The sequence below is a fragment of the Mesitornis unicolor genome, unplaced genomic scaffold (genome assembly GCF_000695765.1).
Source record: "Mesitornis unicolor isolate BGI_N332 unplaced genomic scaffold, ASM69576v1 scaffold10824, whole genome shotgun sequence".
NCBI lineage: Eukaryota > Metazoa > Chordata > Aves > Mesitornithiformes > Mesitornithidae > Mesitornis > Mesitornis unicolor.
Genome location: NW_010178071.1, coordinates 1 through 16,935, shown reverse-complemented (window position 1 = coordinate 16,935; position 16,935 = coordinate 1). Strand labels below are relative to the sequence as shown.

The 16,935-nt window shown below is 38.5% G+C and overlaps 1 protein-coding gene across 1 annotated transcript; it reads left to right on the top strand.

Moving 5' to 3' along the window:
• Positions 1-887: 887 nt before the first annotated feature.
• Positions 888-16,932, top strand: PDE1A (phosphodiesterase 1A, calmodulin-dependent; the record flags this gene model as incomplete). The annotated part of the gene is made up of 8 exons (XM_010182321.1): positions 888-1,094; positions 1,561-1,627; positions 2,572-2,688; positions 3,991-4,131; positions 8,657-8,757; positions 12,654-12,779; positions 16,664-16,765; positions 16,887-16,932. Coding segments are annotated over 8 exons (907 nt in total), but the record flags the coding sequence as incomplete, so codon positions are not given.
• Between the last annotated feature and the right edge of the window lie 3 nt (positions 16,933-16,935).

The window sequence follows — 16,935 nt, the reverse complement described above, 5'->3', positions numbered from 1 at the left end:
CATATGGTTGTGTCATCCTATCTCTGAGGTTTCTTGCATAATTGCATGAAGGAAAATTCATTATCTCACTCAGTAAGTGATTTGGTTCTTGGAATACTCCAGGAGACCAAATGATATGGGCAAATAATGTTCCTAGGTCTGGTAGGTTTTTAGAAGTGTAGAACTGAAGTGCTGAATCTGTTTTATTCTTTGTAATACTTTTTCTACTTTGTATGTAACTTTTCTAACTTTTTGAACAACTAAGAACTGTGGAAGCTGATTTGCAATCCAGTCGTCTATAGTATCTTTACTACTATGATTTTGTTACCCTGCCTTCAATACGAATACGGATCTCCACACAGGAAGAATTAATTCCTTATAATACTTCTATTGTACATGATGAGCATGTATACAGGGTGTTCACTGAAATGTATTCACCCTGGCATTGCTCTGTAATGTCATTTGCTTTGCATGTAAGTATCAAAACATTTTTAGTACCATTTTGGAAGACAGAACAGATGGACCACTGGTGTTCTCAGATATAGCAGAAACCCCTCTTTCTATAGACGTTCCCACCAGTCACTGTTTTAGACGTCCCCTCAGGATTTTTTAACTCATTGATTAAGCTTCAATCCACCATCGCTGTGACATCTTTATAGAAAAATCTTCCCTTTGCCTTTGCTTGAATATCTTGCATTTGAGTGTCTTTTACCTTCTGGAATGTGAGCAGCAGGAGAGAGGGAAGATATCAGCTGTGTCCAGCTTTCCAGTGGCCTCAGTATGTCTACCAGAGAAGACATTTAGTGATGGGCTGAGTCAATTCTACAGACGACCTCTGCTCCTGTTAAACTAGGTTTTAGTTGTTCATCTGTCCATACCGCTATTGCTTCAGTCTGCCATCTTCTCAGTTTCCTTGTATTAATTTTCTGTAGGAAGCTTTTGGACACTGAGGATGAGCTCTCTGACATCCAGTCGGATTCAGTCCCGCTGGAAGTGCGGGACTGGTTAGCTTCTACATTCACAAGAGAAATGGGAATAGTGAAGAGGAGACCTGAAGAAAAGCCCAAATTCCGAAGCATTGTGCATGTTGTACAAGCTGGGATTTTTGTAGAAAGGTGAGGGCTTTGTTTTCTTACTACAGAAAGTACCGCATTGTCTGCAGTGTCTGCCGTTGAAAGTCCATTAAGTGGTGGATTGAACCTGAAGCCAGCTTGAGAATTTAGGTTTCAATTTCTGCAATTGCTCTATTTTTCTATACAGAAATCCAGATGAAACTTCTGAATCTATAATGAAATCTCCTGGATTTTGGAGAATTCTGAGAATGAACTTTATGGCTTTGAAAATTCTACACTAAAGTATGCCAATGTACTTTTTATGTTATGCACTAACATAAAAGAGGAGTATACCAGCAGAGGGGCTTTTCTCATAAGTTCGTAAAAAGATTTATGTTATCTTTGGGATCAGACCCTTAAATGGCTTAGTGTTATTTTGCAAACTGTGAAAGATAAACTAAAAATGGAGAAATTGTTCCAGTACTTTTTAAAAGAGTGCTATTTCTTAATATTTTATTTGTTCTTTTAGGATGTACCGGAGAACTTCTAGCATGGTTGGTTTGGCTTACCCAGCAGAAGTGATAGAAGCATTTAAGGTGAAAAAAGTTGAATAATTGTGAAATTTGAATGTATTTGTTCTTTTGTTTAGTGACCTTTAGGGTGAATTGGATATATTTTTCTACTGAACATATCCTAGCCGTCGTTAGTACTACAGAACTGAGCTCATGGAACAGAGAAATTAAGTTAAAAATTCACAAATAGCATATGATTCTGATTATTGTTTCATTAGTTGTGATTTCATTTAGATGTTGTTAGAGAGTAGGATGAAATTTGTATAGAAATCATTATAGAAATGTGAGATAAGGTTTTATCAGCTCCCAGTGGTATGATAATCAGTGTTTCAGACAGCAGCATTTGTTTCCTTATTAGGAAAGAAAAAGAAGTAGTAGTATTGGGATAGAGCTGCATAGAAGCTGCAGCTAATGGAACAAGTACAGTATTTGCTGTGAATTTTAGACATGACTGTAGTTCACCCAAAAGGCAATCTTTCCTAGTAGTAAAGTTCCTACGAAATGGTATTTCTTGAGAATATAGTACCTCACCTTTTTCTGTGAAGGGCAAACTGTTATATTATTCTCAAACTGCTATATGTTTATAGTGTTAATGACATTGCATAGTAGCCTGTGTAAAGGATGTGTATTCTCATTAGCTCCACAATGTTCTATAGACAATTTCTATGCAGAAAATTAAATTTGAAAGATTAAGGCCTTCTATTCGAAGCATACAAAGTCACATAGGTCATGTTACAAGTATTTTATTCCTATGTGGCACAAATATTTTTATCACTAATATTGAAATAGTCAAGAATGTGTTACCTGCAGTAGGAGTTTGAAAGAGTTGGACAATAAAAGAACACCTAACGCTCCCTGTTCCCTCCAAAACCCCCCAAAAAATCTTTTCCAGTGATTAACTGAAAACCTACTTATACAGATGGAGAGTCAATGTGTTGATTTTTTTTTTATTTTCCCCTGATCTACAGGATGTTGATAAATGGTCTTTTGACGTATTTGCCCTACATGAAGCAAGTGGAGAGCACAGTCTGAAATTTATGATGTATGAGCTTTTTACCCGATATGACCTTTTGAGCCGCTTCAAGGTCAGAAACTGTCCACAAATAAAACTATGTATGCAAAAATAGCTATGTAAAATTTAAAATGCAAGAAAGCCAGGATATATTTGAAATGTTTTTGGTTTTTTTAATTTACAATGTGATGCAGAATTTCAAAGAATATGGCAAACTGAACATTGTAATATGCCAGTAGTTCTACCAAATGGAACTTCACTCAGAGCATGCAAATTTTTCCGCAACCCAAAAAATTGGCATTGCTACGTAGACCCATGTCAAGACAGCTTGGGCTGGGATATTGCTAGTGAGCAGCTAAATGCTGTAAGCAGTAAATAAACAGAATATGTATACAGACGGTTTACTCAGCAGTACTGTGTCAGTGTCCTAGCTTCATGGAACAAAGATTTCTAATATGGCAGAAAACTGTAGTTAGTCTTAAGTGCTCTTTTGTCATCTAGATCATAGTGTCTTGCCCACCATTACTCCGGGGTTTCAGCTGAACCTTTCTTTCCTAGCTAACTTGGAGTATCTATAAAGAAAAGGCTGCTTTTCTGTGCTGTTTGCAGGGTGTCACAATACGATATGGAGTACTGGTAACCAACTTTGAAAGTCTGAGATAAAAAATGGATCAAAATGCCAAATTTATAATTATAATTGTACCAAATGAAAGTTTCATTGTAGTTTCCACATCTCTGGACTGCAAAACCCCATACTCCTTTCAAAGAGGCTGCCTCACCTTGAAGCTGGTTTGAATATTTAATTTTAACCAGTAACTCAAACTTGGCTTTTTCCACCAAGCTTTTACCTTCAAGGTCTGGGCGCTTCAAGTCAGAACCACACCAGGGCTACCATTAACACCACAGTCAGAAAGTACTCAGTGTTACTGGCTCAGTGGGCTTAAGCCACTTGCACCACTTTTATATAAAGAAACCTTAAGGAAAGTGTCATTTCATTATATGGGAAGACAAATGGGACTAGATAGTACCTGTACATCTTATCAGACTCTTATCTGTCATGCCTTTATTATATGAGCAATCTTTGCATTTGTGTTCAGACAGACAAGCATGTCTTGAAAACTATTTGTTTGATAGCTCTGCAGTCTCTTGTACAGTAACCACATGTGTGCATAATGTATGTAGAGAGATATAACATCTACAAGAAATGGGTGAAGACTCCCTGATGATACTAGACCTTTAAATTTTAAATTTTCCTTTTGTAGTTTGTTAACTAAATTCTATCATAAATTTATTTGTGGTTTATTTGTTGCATGATTGACTTTACGGCTGTTGCAGGAAAAAAACAGCATTCATTTTAATTTTTGCTTCCCCCCAGATCCCTGTTCCAACTATTATTTCATTTGCTGAAGCTCTTGAAGTTGGTTACAGCAGATACAAAAATCCATATCACAATTTGCTCCATGCAGCTGATGTTACACAAACTGTGCATTGTATAATGATTCACACTGGTCTCATGGTAAGAAATACTGCAAAGTTCAATTTACTTCTTTTCTCAGACTCTGCTGTTTGGATAAATCTGTATGTGTGTCATTTCTTAAGGAAAAAGCTCCCTTGAAAATTGTGCAAAGATAGATTCCAAACTACCATTCAGGCTGTGGCCTTTATGTCATTTTATCAGTTCTTCCAGACCGGAACTCTCCTGATGCAGAGGAAAAAAAGAGAGAAAAATCCTCCTGAAATGCTTTTTGCTCTTGGGTATTATATATCATGCTAGAAGAGATCCATTTGTAGCAGTGGGCAGGTGAGAATTCTTCACTTCCACACCAAAGCCTGGGAGGTGTGATCAGGCAAGGACGCTTTAGTACCTGCTGAGGTCCAGGCCATTGGAAGATATACTGAATCAATGCAGGCTTACTCAAATACCCTGCAGCTGCTTTGTCTTTTACTTCATAACCTTATTTAGTACTGCTTTTGCATACTGTATGTGCCTATAATAGGCAGGACATTGCATTTGCCTTGCATTATTGCAATATCCCAATATTTTTTAGTATTTGCTTTGGGAACTGAAGTGAGTCTGTACAAACATTTTACTCTAAACACTTAAATGCAGGTTTAATGCCAGCAGTGAGAGTCTCTTCGCTATCAGCTTGCTAGACAAAAGCTTTGCCTTTGGCTTCAGTGGAGGCAAGACCATATCCCTAGACATTGCAAGTTTTGATTCTGCCCTTTGAAGGAAGTGTTTTGCTTCTAAGCATCAAGTTTGTAAAGCTGCATTTTAACAGAAGTACTACTTGGAGGGTGAAGACTGCGGTCTTCACCAGCCAAGATTCCTTTTCACATTGAGATGTTTTCTTGAGAAAGTACTTCCATATAGGCCTGAAACACAGGCGAGCCAGCTCTTGCCAAGATGACTCCAAACCAAAGTTGTTGTATACGTTGTTCACCTATCAAAATACCATTTTAATAAAAGAAAAATCTTGTCGAGATTAGATGGTGGTTCCCATCCTACCCTGTCTTCTACTGTAAGATCAACTGCAAGCATTAAGTGATGTGATACATATGTTTGTTGCAGGTATACACCTGGCTCAACAATTTAACGGGGTGAAAAATCCCTTTGTTGTTTTATGCATTATAAACATCTCTTTGACATGTTGCAACTGTTCCCCTCTGCCCTTCAAAAAAGATAACAGCATTCAGATTTTCTTTGTGATGCCAGGACAGGGTTCCAACTTGCAGAGCTATCTTAGGGATGTTTAGCCATTGGTGAAGCAACATTGCAACACACTTTGTGTATCTCTGAAGACTGAAGGAAGGAACCCATTTCGTATTTGAATATCTGCTGTTCCACTGGGTGCACATGAGAATGAGAAAGACCTGTCCAACTCAAGTTTTACAATATAAGCGTTTTAATCTTTTAACTGCACTTTGATGTGGTTTGGACAACTATATTCAGAAAAGCTTAGACTTTACTGCTGGTGTTTCACTGTAAAACCTCATTATTGTTGCAGTGCTGCTACAAAAAAAAAATTCCTATAAAATTAGGCCAGGTTTTAAATATTCACATTGAGGTAGCTGAATTATGGCATTGGAAAGTTCTTGGGAAGATATCTAACTAGGACAACACTTAGCCAAAAGTGCTTTTAAACAGATGTAGCTTGCCAGGCTGAAGGAACATTTGTAGAAATCAGTGTTTGGAAGAGGGCCTAGTGATGCTGCAGCTTGCAAAGTATTTCTGTCCCAAATGTCATTTGCAGTTTGAGAATACATCAGTATCATGCAAATGTTCTATTTAACTTGTTGGTTTATTTTTTTGGGGGAGGGGTTTATTTTTCCAGGTTAACCCTACAGAACCCTAGTCAAAACCAACTTGAAGTATGCTTCTCAAGCTAATAGTTTTCAGACTGTGTCCATTGTAATGCCTCTTTTAACTCTGCTCTATTTTCTAACAAATACCTGGATATGAGTAATTTTGATGCAATTCTACTTCAAATTCCTGTTTTTGCATATTGGCATGGAATTTGAAGTTCTTGTGCTTTCATTGTGTCTTATGACTCCCAAATCAGGCAAACAATCACTGTCTTCCTTGTTCACTTCTGAAAGACATACTGAAACAGATGTTTCACAAAGCTGTGTTTTAGAAAATCCTTTTCACGATTCCTGTTGTTGAGGTCATACATTTTGTATCTTTTTTTGGCACCTGGAAGACAGTCATATTTGCACAGCATTTGCCAAAAAATTTGGCTGGTCAGAGTTTATGTTTCTTCACAAGCCTTTAGAGAGATTCAAGGGAAGAATAACACCTACTCAGAGTCACAGTTAAAGAAGTAAAATGATCATTGTATTTTTCAAAAGTTACTGTCTATCTTAAGAAACAAGATTCAGCCACCTCAGATCAATGAGTTAGAAAGTTAGATATCACAGATGGCACACAAACTATTAACATTCCCAAGAGATTAAATCTCAGATGATCCGACTGAAATCTATAACTCAAGGTTGCAGTTGTGAAGTCTTCATCTGTATAAAGATTTAAGAATCCAAGTCCTAGGGAATACATCCCTTTTGGGGATGCACTTTTGGGTCATCGATCATCTTTCCAGCATCCCTTTTCTCCTCCCACATACCTGTATTGCTCAAACTAAAGGAAAAAATGTCTTTACTGTCAGTAAGCACATTGCGAGACTCCCTTTCTTACTCATTTTTTAATCCATCATTGTTTAAAAAAATAGCTTGCACCAGAGCTCATGAAAAGTTGAAATGTATCCATTTGATTATAAGCAATTTACAATACTGGGAATCATCTCTCAAAAGAAGAGATCTTGTCTGATAAATGTTACACCTCCATGGAATAGTATCTTCCAGGAGGGAAGCAGGTTCCAGCTCTTTGCAGTCCTGTACACCTGTAGATACCTGCACTTCCCTCTCTCTTTGAGAAAAAACGCTTGTTAACTGTCTAAGAGCTTTCTCCTACTTCCTTAGAAATCCTTTAGTTAAAGTAGTTCTCCGATTCTCTCTGTTTTGCATACTGGTATGAATTTTGACTGTACAGCTACAGTCACTGGAATCATCGCTCTCATGTAGTACCATATGAAGTTTCTGTGTAGCCCATAGATAATTGTTTGTAAGGCATGCTTTTCTACTTATAAATGCATTGTCTAGCAAATATTTTGGTTACTACAAAAGCTGAACATCTTTGAAAAGATGTCTTAAAGAAAAATTTTATGTTTAGCTTTAGTTACTAATTCTGTATTTCTGTTCTATTTGGGATGTTGAAAACTTTGTGAAAGCGAGGACTGGTCATGGCCTGGTTTCTTGTGACACACAATATGATGAAGGTCATAATTTCCATTATTAGAACTGGTTACAGTACATTCTTATTCCTCTGTTGTGACCTTTTCTAATCTGTACTGCTTCCCCAAAAGGCAGTGACTATTGTTCCTCAGCAGACTTACTTTGTTGCTGAATGACCTTTTTCGTTATTCTTGCATTACTTACAAATCTTGACCGCTTCCTTTCTCCTTCTTTGAAAGAAGTACAACTCTTGGGAGCTTATACGGCTTCTGGCAGCTTATACATCTTATATCTATTCATATTCATGTATGTGCATATATGGGTGCATAAAGATTAGATCATTCTTCAATCCTTTAGTACAGAAATTACTTCTACACTAAAAAAGTCTAAAATACGTGTGGAAATGCTTGACTGGCATTTGACTTAATCAGTCCTGTGACTGCAGGGGTTAATTATCATATGATTTTTCCGCCCCCATTTTTAGATGGAGTAAATTTTCTCCTCCAGGATGATTTCTTATTCAAGAAATAAAATTTGAAAGATAAAATTACAGAGGTTCCTTTACAAACCGAGTGGCACAGAACAGCCTCAGTTAGCAAGAGGTATAGTAGTGCAGAAAACTCTAGGGTCTGCATTATTTTGTGTACATGACCTGTACTACCTTTTGTTCTGTGTAACTGTATGCTAGCCTTATGCGTCCTTTTTTGCATTGGTACAAAGTGTGATAAAATTTAGAACAGGAAATCTCCCATGGGCCTAATTTTAGTGCTATGTACACTGTTAAAATATAGTTAATGCTGATGTTGTAACTAGAATTTATTATGAACTGTGTATATTGTTCACTAAAAGACAAAGTTATGACCTTAACTTCCTCTCAAGTTTTCAGATGAATATACCATAATTTAGCAAGTGACACCTATGAGATACCAGATTAGATACTTCCTACTCAAAACAGCCACAATGTATGCCATGTAATTATCTCAGTAATTTCTTATCTTTTTAACTGCCAGTATTTACTTTGCAAGTGAGCATAAGGATATTAACTCAGCCTTAGAGAAATCATAATAAGTACAAGAAGTTATTTTACTGTATAATAGTGAAGTGTTATGGATATATAGTTACCTGGAATCTTAAGACAAGAATAAAGTTTACTTAAGTTAAGGGTAATGCAAACCCTTTCCAGTACTGTAGTGTTTAATCTGAATTAGGCTCTTACAGAAAACACGGCTTAAGATTTGTTTTTTGTTTACCAGCACTGGCTCACAGAACTGGAAATTTTAGCAATGATCTTTGCAGCTGCCATCCATGATTATGAACACACTGGGACCACAAACAACTTTCATATTCAGACAAGGTAAGTGAAGTGGTCTCTTAAGTGTCATAAGAGTTTGCTATACTTTGGTCTGAACTGTTTCGTACCTTTTACTGATACAGCCAGAAAACGGCCAAGTCATTCCAAATTTTACAAGTTGCTTCCTTGACCTATGTACAGTTAATGGGAGTGCTCACATGAACAAAGGCAATGTGGAAAAATAAGGAGCTAGCTAGCCTGTGTCCTCCCATAGCACATTTTGACAGCATTTTCAGTAGTTACCAAAAAAAATCTAGAGAGAAATACAATTTGGCAGTCAGGCCAACTGTGTTCTCATGGAGGTACAGTGTGTCATCGTAGCTTCTGGCCCCGAATGATGACATATACCTCTACCTCTCTCTCTCTTAAAATACTTCCAGCTTCTCAACGGAAAATCACTGACCAATAAATTGCTGGGTAATAAATGGTACACCTGATACATAATCTCATGCAAAGTACCTTACTGTTCTCCCACACTAGGCTATAATTTGTTTCTAGTATCCCCAGTTGAGGAAACTGCTTTACCTGCTCTTGAAAAAAAAATTCAGCAAAACACAGGTATATTCTAACAGAACAGCTCTGTCCTAGAAATGCTGCTACTTTGAGCAGAAGTGTCCTCACACTCATCTATATGCATAAAGTACCCAGTGGTTACCTTTAAATTAAACCCATAACGCACTTGTGCCCCGGGATGTGCCCTTCAATAATGAACAAATTCTAGATCTGCAGTTGAAGTGAAGACATAGTTCTTTTCTCCCTCAGGATAGTCTGGCTAAAAATAAAGTTCTGTTTGTAGTTCCAAGTTTAGGGTAGAGTTAGACTAGATATTAGTAAGAAATTCTTTACTGTGAGGGTTGTGAGACACTGGAACAGGTTGCTCAGAGAAGTTGTGGATGCCCCCACCCTGGAAGCGTTCAGGGCCAGGTTGGGTGGGGCTTTGGGCAACCTGGTCTAGTGGAAGGTGTCCCTGCCCATGGCAGGGGGGTTGGACCAGATGTTCTTTAAGGTCCCTGTGATTCTATGATTCCTTTGTCCTTAATATTTTGCTCTGAAATATTACAAAAGTGGAAAATTAATTAAGCTGTTAGCCTTTGACTTTTTCTTGGGCATACTCGTTTTGTGATGGAGCTCATTCTTCCCTCCTAGTGGAACCTGGCCCTGATGTGGCATCCCAGGGCCATGGTTCAAGGCCTTTTTGTCTGAGAAAAACTGTTGAAATGGCTGTCATAGTCACAGCAAATCTCAGCACTGTTTAACACTAATCATAAGTAGTTATGTGGATTAAAGTGTGCTGCATGTGCATAAGTGATGGACAAATCACAGATTTCTTCATTATTTTAGCAGGATTATAGTTGTAAACATACACATTATTTAGGTAGTTTATGGTTTGTTTCCTTTTGTTGAGTGTACACAGAATATGTACTATTACTCAACAGAACAAGAGGTTTAATTTCCTTTATTAGTATCATAGTAAGCTATATATATACATAGATAGTTGGTTTATATTCAAGGACCACTTCTTCCAAGCTCAAGATCAGAGCATCCCAACAGGTAGAAAATCAAGAAAGGGAGCCAGGAGACCTGCATGGTTAAACAGGGAAGTGCTGGGTAAACTCAAGTGGAAGAAGAGAGTCTATAGATCATGGAAGAAGGGGATGGCCACTTGGGAGGAATACAGGACTGTTGTCAGAGGATGTAGGGAGGCAACTAGGAAACCTAAGGCCTCCTTGGAATTAAATCTTGCAAGGGCTTCTTCAAATACATTTCAGACAGAACTAATGCTAGAGGCAATGTAGGCCCACTGCTGAATGAGGTGGGTGCCCTGGTGACAGAGGATACTAAGAAGGCGGAGGTACTGAATGCCTTCTTTAGTCTCTGTCTACACTGCTGGAGACTGTCCTCAGGAGCCCCAGACCCGTGATGCCCCAGAGGAAGGAAGGATACTGTTGAAGTTAGCCTTGGTTGTTGAAGACTGGGTTAGCGATCAATTAAGCAATCTGGATTATCCATAAATCCATGGGCCGTGATGCGATGCGCCCACGGGTGCTGAGGGAGCTGGCGGAAGTCATTGCTAGGCCACTCTCCATCATCTTTGGTAAGTTGTGGGCAACAGGAGGGGTGCCTGAGGACTGGAGGAAAGCAAATGTCATTCCAGTCTTCAAAAAGGGCAAGAAGGAGGACCCGAGTAACTACAGACCGGACAGCCTCACCTCCCTCCCTGGATAGATGATGGAACAGCTTATCCTCGACGCTGTCTCTGGGCATATCAAGAATAGGAGGGTCATTAGGAGAAGTCAGCATGGTTTTACCAAAGGGGAGTCATGTTTGACCAACCTGATAACCTTTTCTGAGGACATAACCAGGTGGATAGATGATGGTAGGGCAGTGGATGTGGTCTGTCTAGACTTCAGTAAAGTATTTGACACTGTCTCCCATAGCATCCTCTTAGTTAAATTAGATCTAGGTGATCAGGTAGTGAGGTGGATTGTGAACTGGTTGAAGGAAAGAAGTCAGAGAGTTGTGGTCAATGGGACAAAGTCTAGTGAAGTCCCCCAGGGGTGGGTACTGGGACCAGTACTATTCAATATATTCATCAGTGACCTGGATGAGGGAACAGAGCGCACTATCAGCAAGTTTGCTGATGACACAAAACTGGGAGGAGTGACTGACGCTCCAGAAAGCTGTGCTGCCATTCAGCGAGATCTGGACGGGCTGGAGAGTTGGGCGGGGAAAAATTTAATGAAATTCAACAAGGGGAAGTGTAGAGTCTTGCATCTGGGGAAGAACAACTCCATGTATCAGTATAGGTTAGGGACTGACTTGCTGGGGAGCAGCACAGTGGAAAGGGACCTGGGGGTGCTGGTGGACAGCAGGATGACCATGAGCCAGCAATGTGCCCTTGTGGCCAAGAAGGCCAACGGCATCCTGGGGTGTATTAGAAGGGGTGTGGTTAGTAGGTTGAGAGAGGTTCTCCTCCTCTACTCTGACCTCCTGAGACCCCCATCCGGAATATTGTGTCCAGTTCTGGGCCCCTCCGTTTAAGAAAGACAGGGAACTGCTTGAAAGAGTCCAGTGCAGAGCCACAAAGATGGAGTGAGTGGAGCATCTCCCTTATGAGGAACAACTGAGAGAGCTGGGTCTCTTTAGCTTGGAGCAGAGGAGACTGAGGGGTGACCTCATTCATGTTTATAAATTTGTAAAGGGTGAGTGTCAGGAAGACGGAGCCAAGCTCTTCTCTGTAATGTCCAATGATAGGAAAAGAGGCAATGGGATCTGGCTTTAGGAAGCACTTGAATGCAATCAAATTTCAGCTTAGCAAGTTTTCCTTTCCATTGTTATGAGGCTCTAGGTTTGACTGTTTTTCTGACAAAAGATAACACCCATTTAAGACATAGGAAATTGGAGTTTTAAAATATTTTATTATATACAGCTCCTTCTGATTATGAGAGACATGGGCCAAAACACATCTCTCAGAACAGAGTTAGTAATACCCATGCTATTTGTGGAGCTACCTGTTAGTGAATGCATTGCATTTTAAATTGTATTACCAAAGAGTACACTTGAGTAGCCTAACTAGAGCAATTCTGTTGCTCTATGATTGTATCTACAGTCTAGCAGCTTAAAGATCTCCTCACAAATTTTTGTCACAGTCATATCACATAGATAAACTTTAGACATTTAAAAATATTACTTTCCCACAAACAGTATATACAATGGTGAAATGATAAATTTTTATGCATGTAGAATGGAAACTTTATCAGTATTTGATACACTAGGAACAAATAAACATAGTTTGATATATGTAATCATTAATTCTTATAGAGAATGCACAGTCCTACCTTCCACAGTGCTGTTTTTGGCAGGCTATAGCAAATTCTGCTTTTTCTTTTTATCATTAGGTCAGATGTTGCAATATTGTACAATGATCGTTCTGTTCTTGAAAATCATCATGTAAGTGCTGCTTATAGACTCATGCAAGATGAAGAGATGAACATCCTGGCAAATTTAACCAAAGATGAGTGGAGGTAAGAGCTACCATGACTTAATTCCGGTATTTAAAAATAATAAAATATCAGGCCTTCCCTGTGGAGACTATTTTAGAAGTTAAAATTTCAGGATGTAACTTTGTCACTGGAAGGAGTAATGGATATTTAGAGCTTAGGGAAGGCTGCTGTGGTATGAAGAAGTACTGTTTGGGATACTCCATATAATTTTCCAAGTAAGGTTGTGCATTTACAAGGCACAGTGTTGGACTGTGTGAACATTTCCTCAGGTGAGGTGATAGCTCTTCAGGAAAACCACGGTGCTGCCTCTCTTGAGCTAGGTTACCATTGTCTAACGGTAGTTTAAAACCTCAGTGCAGAGTCACACTCTGCTGCCAGCTTGAGCACTGCTTCCTCTGGGATTTCTGCTGTGTAACACAACACAGCATAGTCACTTCTTGGTTAAGCATTACAAAATGAATTATCTGGAGAGTCCAAAAAAGACCACCGTAAATGAGTATAGTTTGGAATCCCTGCAGCAACATGCAGTTGCTCCAGCTGACAGAAATCTGGCTGCCAGCTAGCAAGGTGCATCCCAGTACTTCCCTTTTATTATGTCACTGGGAAAAAAAGAATAGGATTTCCCGGAGAATCTTATTTTAGTTGTGTGAATTTTTTATGTATATAGCAGCTGCACAGATCCAGTCCACTACTATATGCAGCCAGTTTGAAGTTGGTAGGATTTGGCAACCAGAGAAAGTTGAATTTGTGGTCTCTTGTTGTGGCTATTCAGTACAAATTCGAAGAGATGTATGAACTGACTAATAACCTCAAAGAACTAAACAAGGACACTCAGTTTCATGTTTTGTCACTTAGCTTGTCAATTACAGTCTGTACTTTCAAACAGACCAGTAAATTCTGAAGTGTCAGTCTGAGAACCTGCATAACCTGTTGAAGTCTGATATTTCATTTAGAGGGTCAGTCATGGAAATGTTAGTTTCCTGGTATTCATTTCTAATATCCCAAAATTCCTGTTACCCTGTCATTGGATACAGATGTTCATTGGTGCAATGACAGGTCTGTTAGCCACTTAAAAGAAGCTCTTCAATTTTCTAATTATTACTAGAAGGAACTTCTTGGATCTCTACTGAAATTCATGCTGTTGGACTGACTGTTTCGGAGTTTGCATTGAATCCAATTGGCAGTAAATGGAAATGATAATTTGTTCAACTTTTTAATGTACTTCCTGGCACTGATTAATTTCTTGACTACTGCCAGATATGTTTTTTTGAGTTGCAGCATTTTAAAAAATTTAACACCACTGCCTATTTAAACTAGTTCTGCAAGATGAAGCAAAATGTCTGAGAATGGCTTTACGGTATTACATTTTCTTTTCTACATGTTAATGTTAAGAAGATAAGTGCACAAATAAACTGTCAGCTTCAATTAAGTTTAAAACATAGAGTTTGGGTCTGAGCAGGGAAACACTGCCAGCATTCTGATGAGGACATCCTTTATGGATAATGCATGTGACATTCGTATTAATTTCTTACTCTTTTCTTAACTCTGAAAATACATTCCAGTCTTTCATATTGTCTTGTTTCTCTCATTTAGTGCCCCTAAATAACTAAAGAAGGATGCCTTCTTGTCCCTCGTTGCTCCTTTGAGTTACCAGGCTTCTAGAGCTCCAGCACCCCAAGTGTAATGTCAAACGTTATAGGTGGTCAGGCAGTATTAATGTCTCAAACCATTCCAGTCATAAGGCATACATCGATATATTGCCTAACTATATAAAAAAAGACTAACAAAAATTATGCACAATATACAATACATAACGAACAGCTTTTCTTTCACAAATTCCTTGGGAGTCTTCTGTCTGAAGAAAGCAGAATTGTTGTAACTGTTAAGATGAACCTTAAGTCTTCAGTTCCCAACTTGCTTTTGCTCATCTTAGCCTGTTCTTGCATTTTTGTCATTAGTTTTCAGCTGACTAAATGTCTTTGTAATGGACAAATCCAGGTAGAGCTGGTTTCTGCATATTGGTTAACTACTTTTCCAAGAAATTCATGTGCCACTCCTTGTCTCTTGTTTGTGGCAGCATTATTCATGTCATTTTTTCACATCATCTTGCATCTATTTTTTTACAGTACCCTATCTGTAAGACATATAGGTATAGGAGGGTTAAGGAAGGATGACAACACAGGAGATGACAGCTTACTTAAGAAAAGTGGAGATTTCATGCTCAAACCCAGTAATCTCCCAATTGTGGGCCCCAAAACCCAGCTATGCGCTGTACGTGAATACACGTCATAGAACTAAAGATGGCGACACCTACGTATCTTTTTGCCATGGTAGCATGAGCAGTGCTAGCTGTATTATCCCAATGCCTGTAGCTGTTTAATGAAGTAGACAGAGATTTCTGTCCAGGAGTTACCTATGAGACTAGCTGAGGTCTCCTTTAGTATGGAAGCTGAGATTGTCTTTCTTTCCTGGGAAACAATTTAGGAATGGTTTAAGGCCAAGAGTAATCTTCCATGCCATGGTAGCAGACTGAGCATCCATAGCTCTAGTAGAGCTTTATTTAACATTTCCCTGTAAGTTCTCAATATTCTGTCCCTCCATTGATAGTGAATGGGGGTGCAGGCAGGAAACAACAGCAACTGTGTGTGTAGAGCTTCTCTTTTGCTCTTAAGCAGCTTTTTAGAGGCCTGAAATCTTCAAAAGTGTGTGAGGAGGACAGTGCTACATTGTTTGATCCTTATTCAGGTGATGGAGGTAAGAATTAGTTTGTCTGCTGCCATGACAGTGTGATTAAACTGAAAGCTGCATTTTGTTTCTCCATGTGTCTTGTGTAGTAGGAGTGAGTTTATTTCTGATTACTCTTAAAAGTTCAGATATGGAAAGTTCCTAGGAAAATCTCCCATGGAAAGTGGTAGTGATATTTATTTCAGTCTTACAAACATTTGGGTGTAACAAAGCAGAACCCTCAGTTTTCATGCAGTTCAGTCAGATGCTGAAGTAGGTTTCTACTGCTGTAATTGATACTTGGACATCCTTAGGTTTGGGGGTGTACTCATGAAGTTATATGCTACATAATCAAAGATTTAATGTGGTGAATTGTCTCCGATATACATATAAGCAACAGTTGCACAGAAATCCTCCTAGGCCATTTCAAAAGCATCTAAATAAATACCCAAGTAGACTCCTATGTGGTCTAGATACAATCCCTCTTCATCAAGGAAACAGAATTTTCCAAATCAGTAATTATTGCTGACATATTTATTGTACTTTCACATACAATCAGAATTAATACACTTTTTTACATGATTCATGTCTTACTATTTTCATATTCATTTAATGGAAAGGTGGTGGACAAGCTAACATCTCTGACCATAATGCCAAGATGTAGATAAATTACAAATCCCAGATTTGTTCTGGTTAGCGAAATAGACGTTAAGGTATTTTTGAGATGAAGGATAGTTTGTCGTAATATTCATATGTTGGTATAATGTTGCTAGTGTTTCAGATGTAATACCTCTTGCTCTTCTGAGTGTTTCTGCAGCCACCTTCCTAGGTGTAGTGTTCGGCCTGCTCCGCACTAATATGAGGGTGGTAATGAAGGACACAAATAACTGGTGACAAAACTGTATGTAATTTTACTTTATATAGTAGAGAAAAAGGGATTACAAAACCGTGTGACTCTGAAATAATGATTGCAGTGTGCATTTTCTGAAGTACATTGCTTTCACTGAATCCCTTTAGGATACAACAGCGATGTTAATCATTTATTTAAATGCTGTTTAAAGCATAATAAAACCTGTGATGTTGTTTAGAAAGTTATAAATAAACAAGTACTGCTTAAAGAAATGTACCCTACCTAGAATAAATGAATGGTAATCCGTCATTTTTCTTTCAATTATTCTTAGGGAGTTGCATAGCTTGGACATTGAAATGGTCTTGTCTACAGATATGTCGAGTCATTTTCAACAAATTAAAACAATGCGACATACTCTACAGCAGTCAGAGAGGTAGGTTATTTTCCATTCTATTCATTATCATTATAGTCTTTCAATGAGCTCATGAACTAGAAAATGATTTAAATAGTTGCTTTTGTCTTGAGGTAACTGGAGCATATCCTTGAATTGACAGGGTAGACAAAGCCAAAGCCATGTCTTTGATTCTCCATGCAGCAGACATA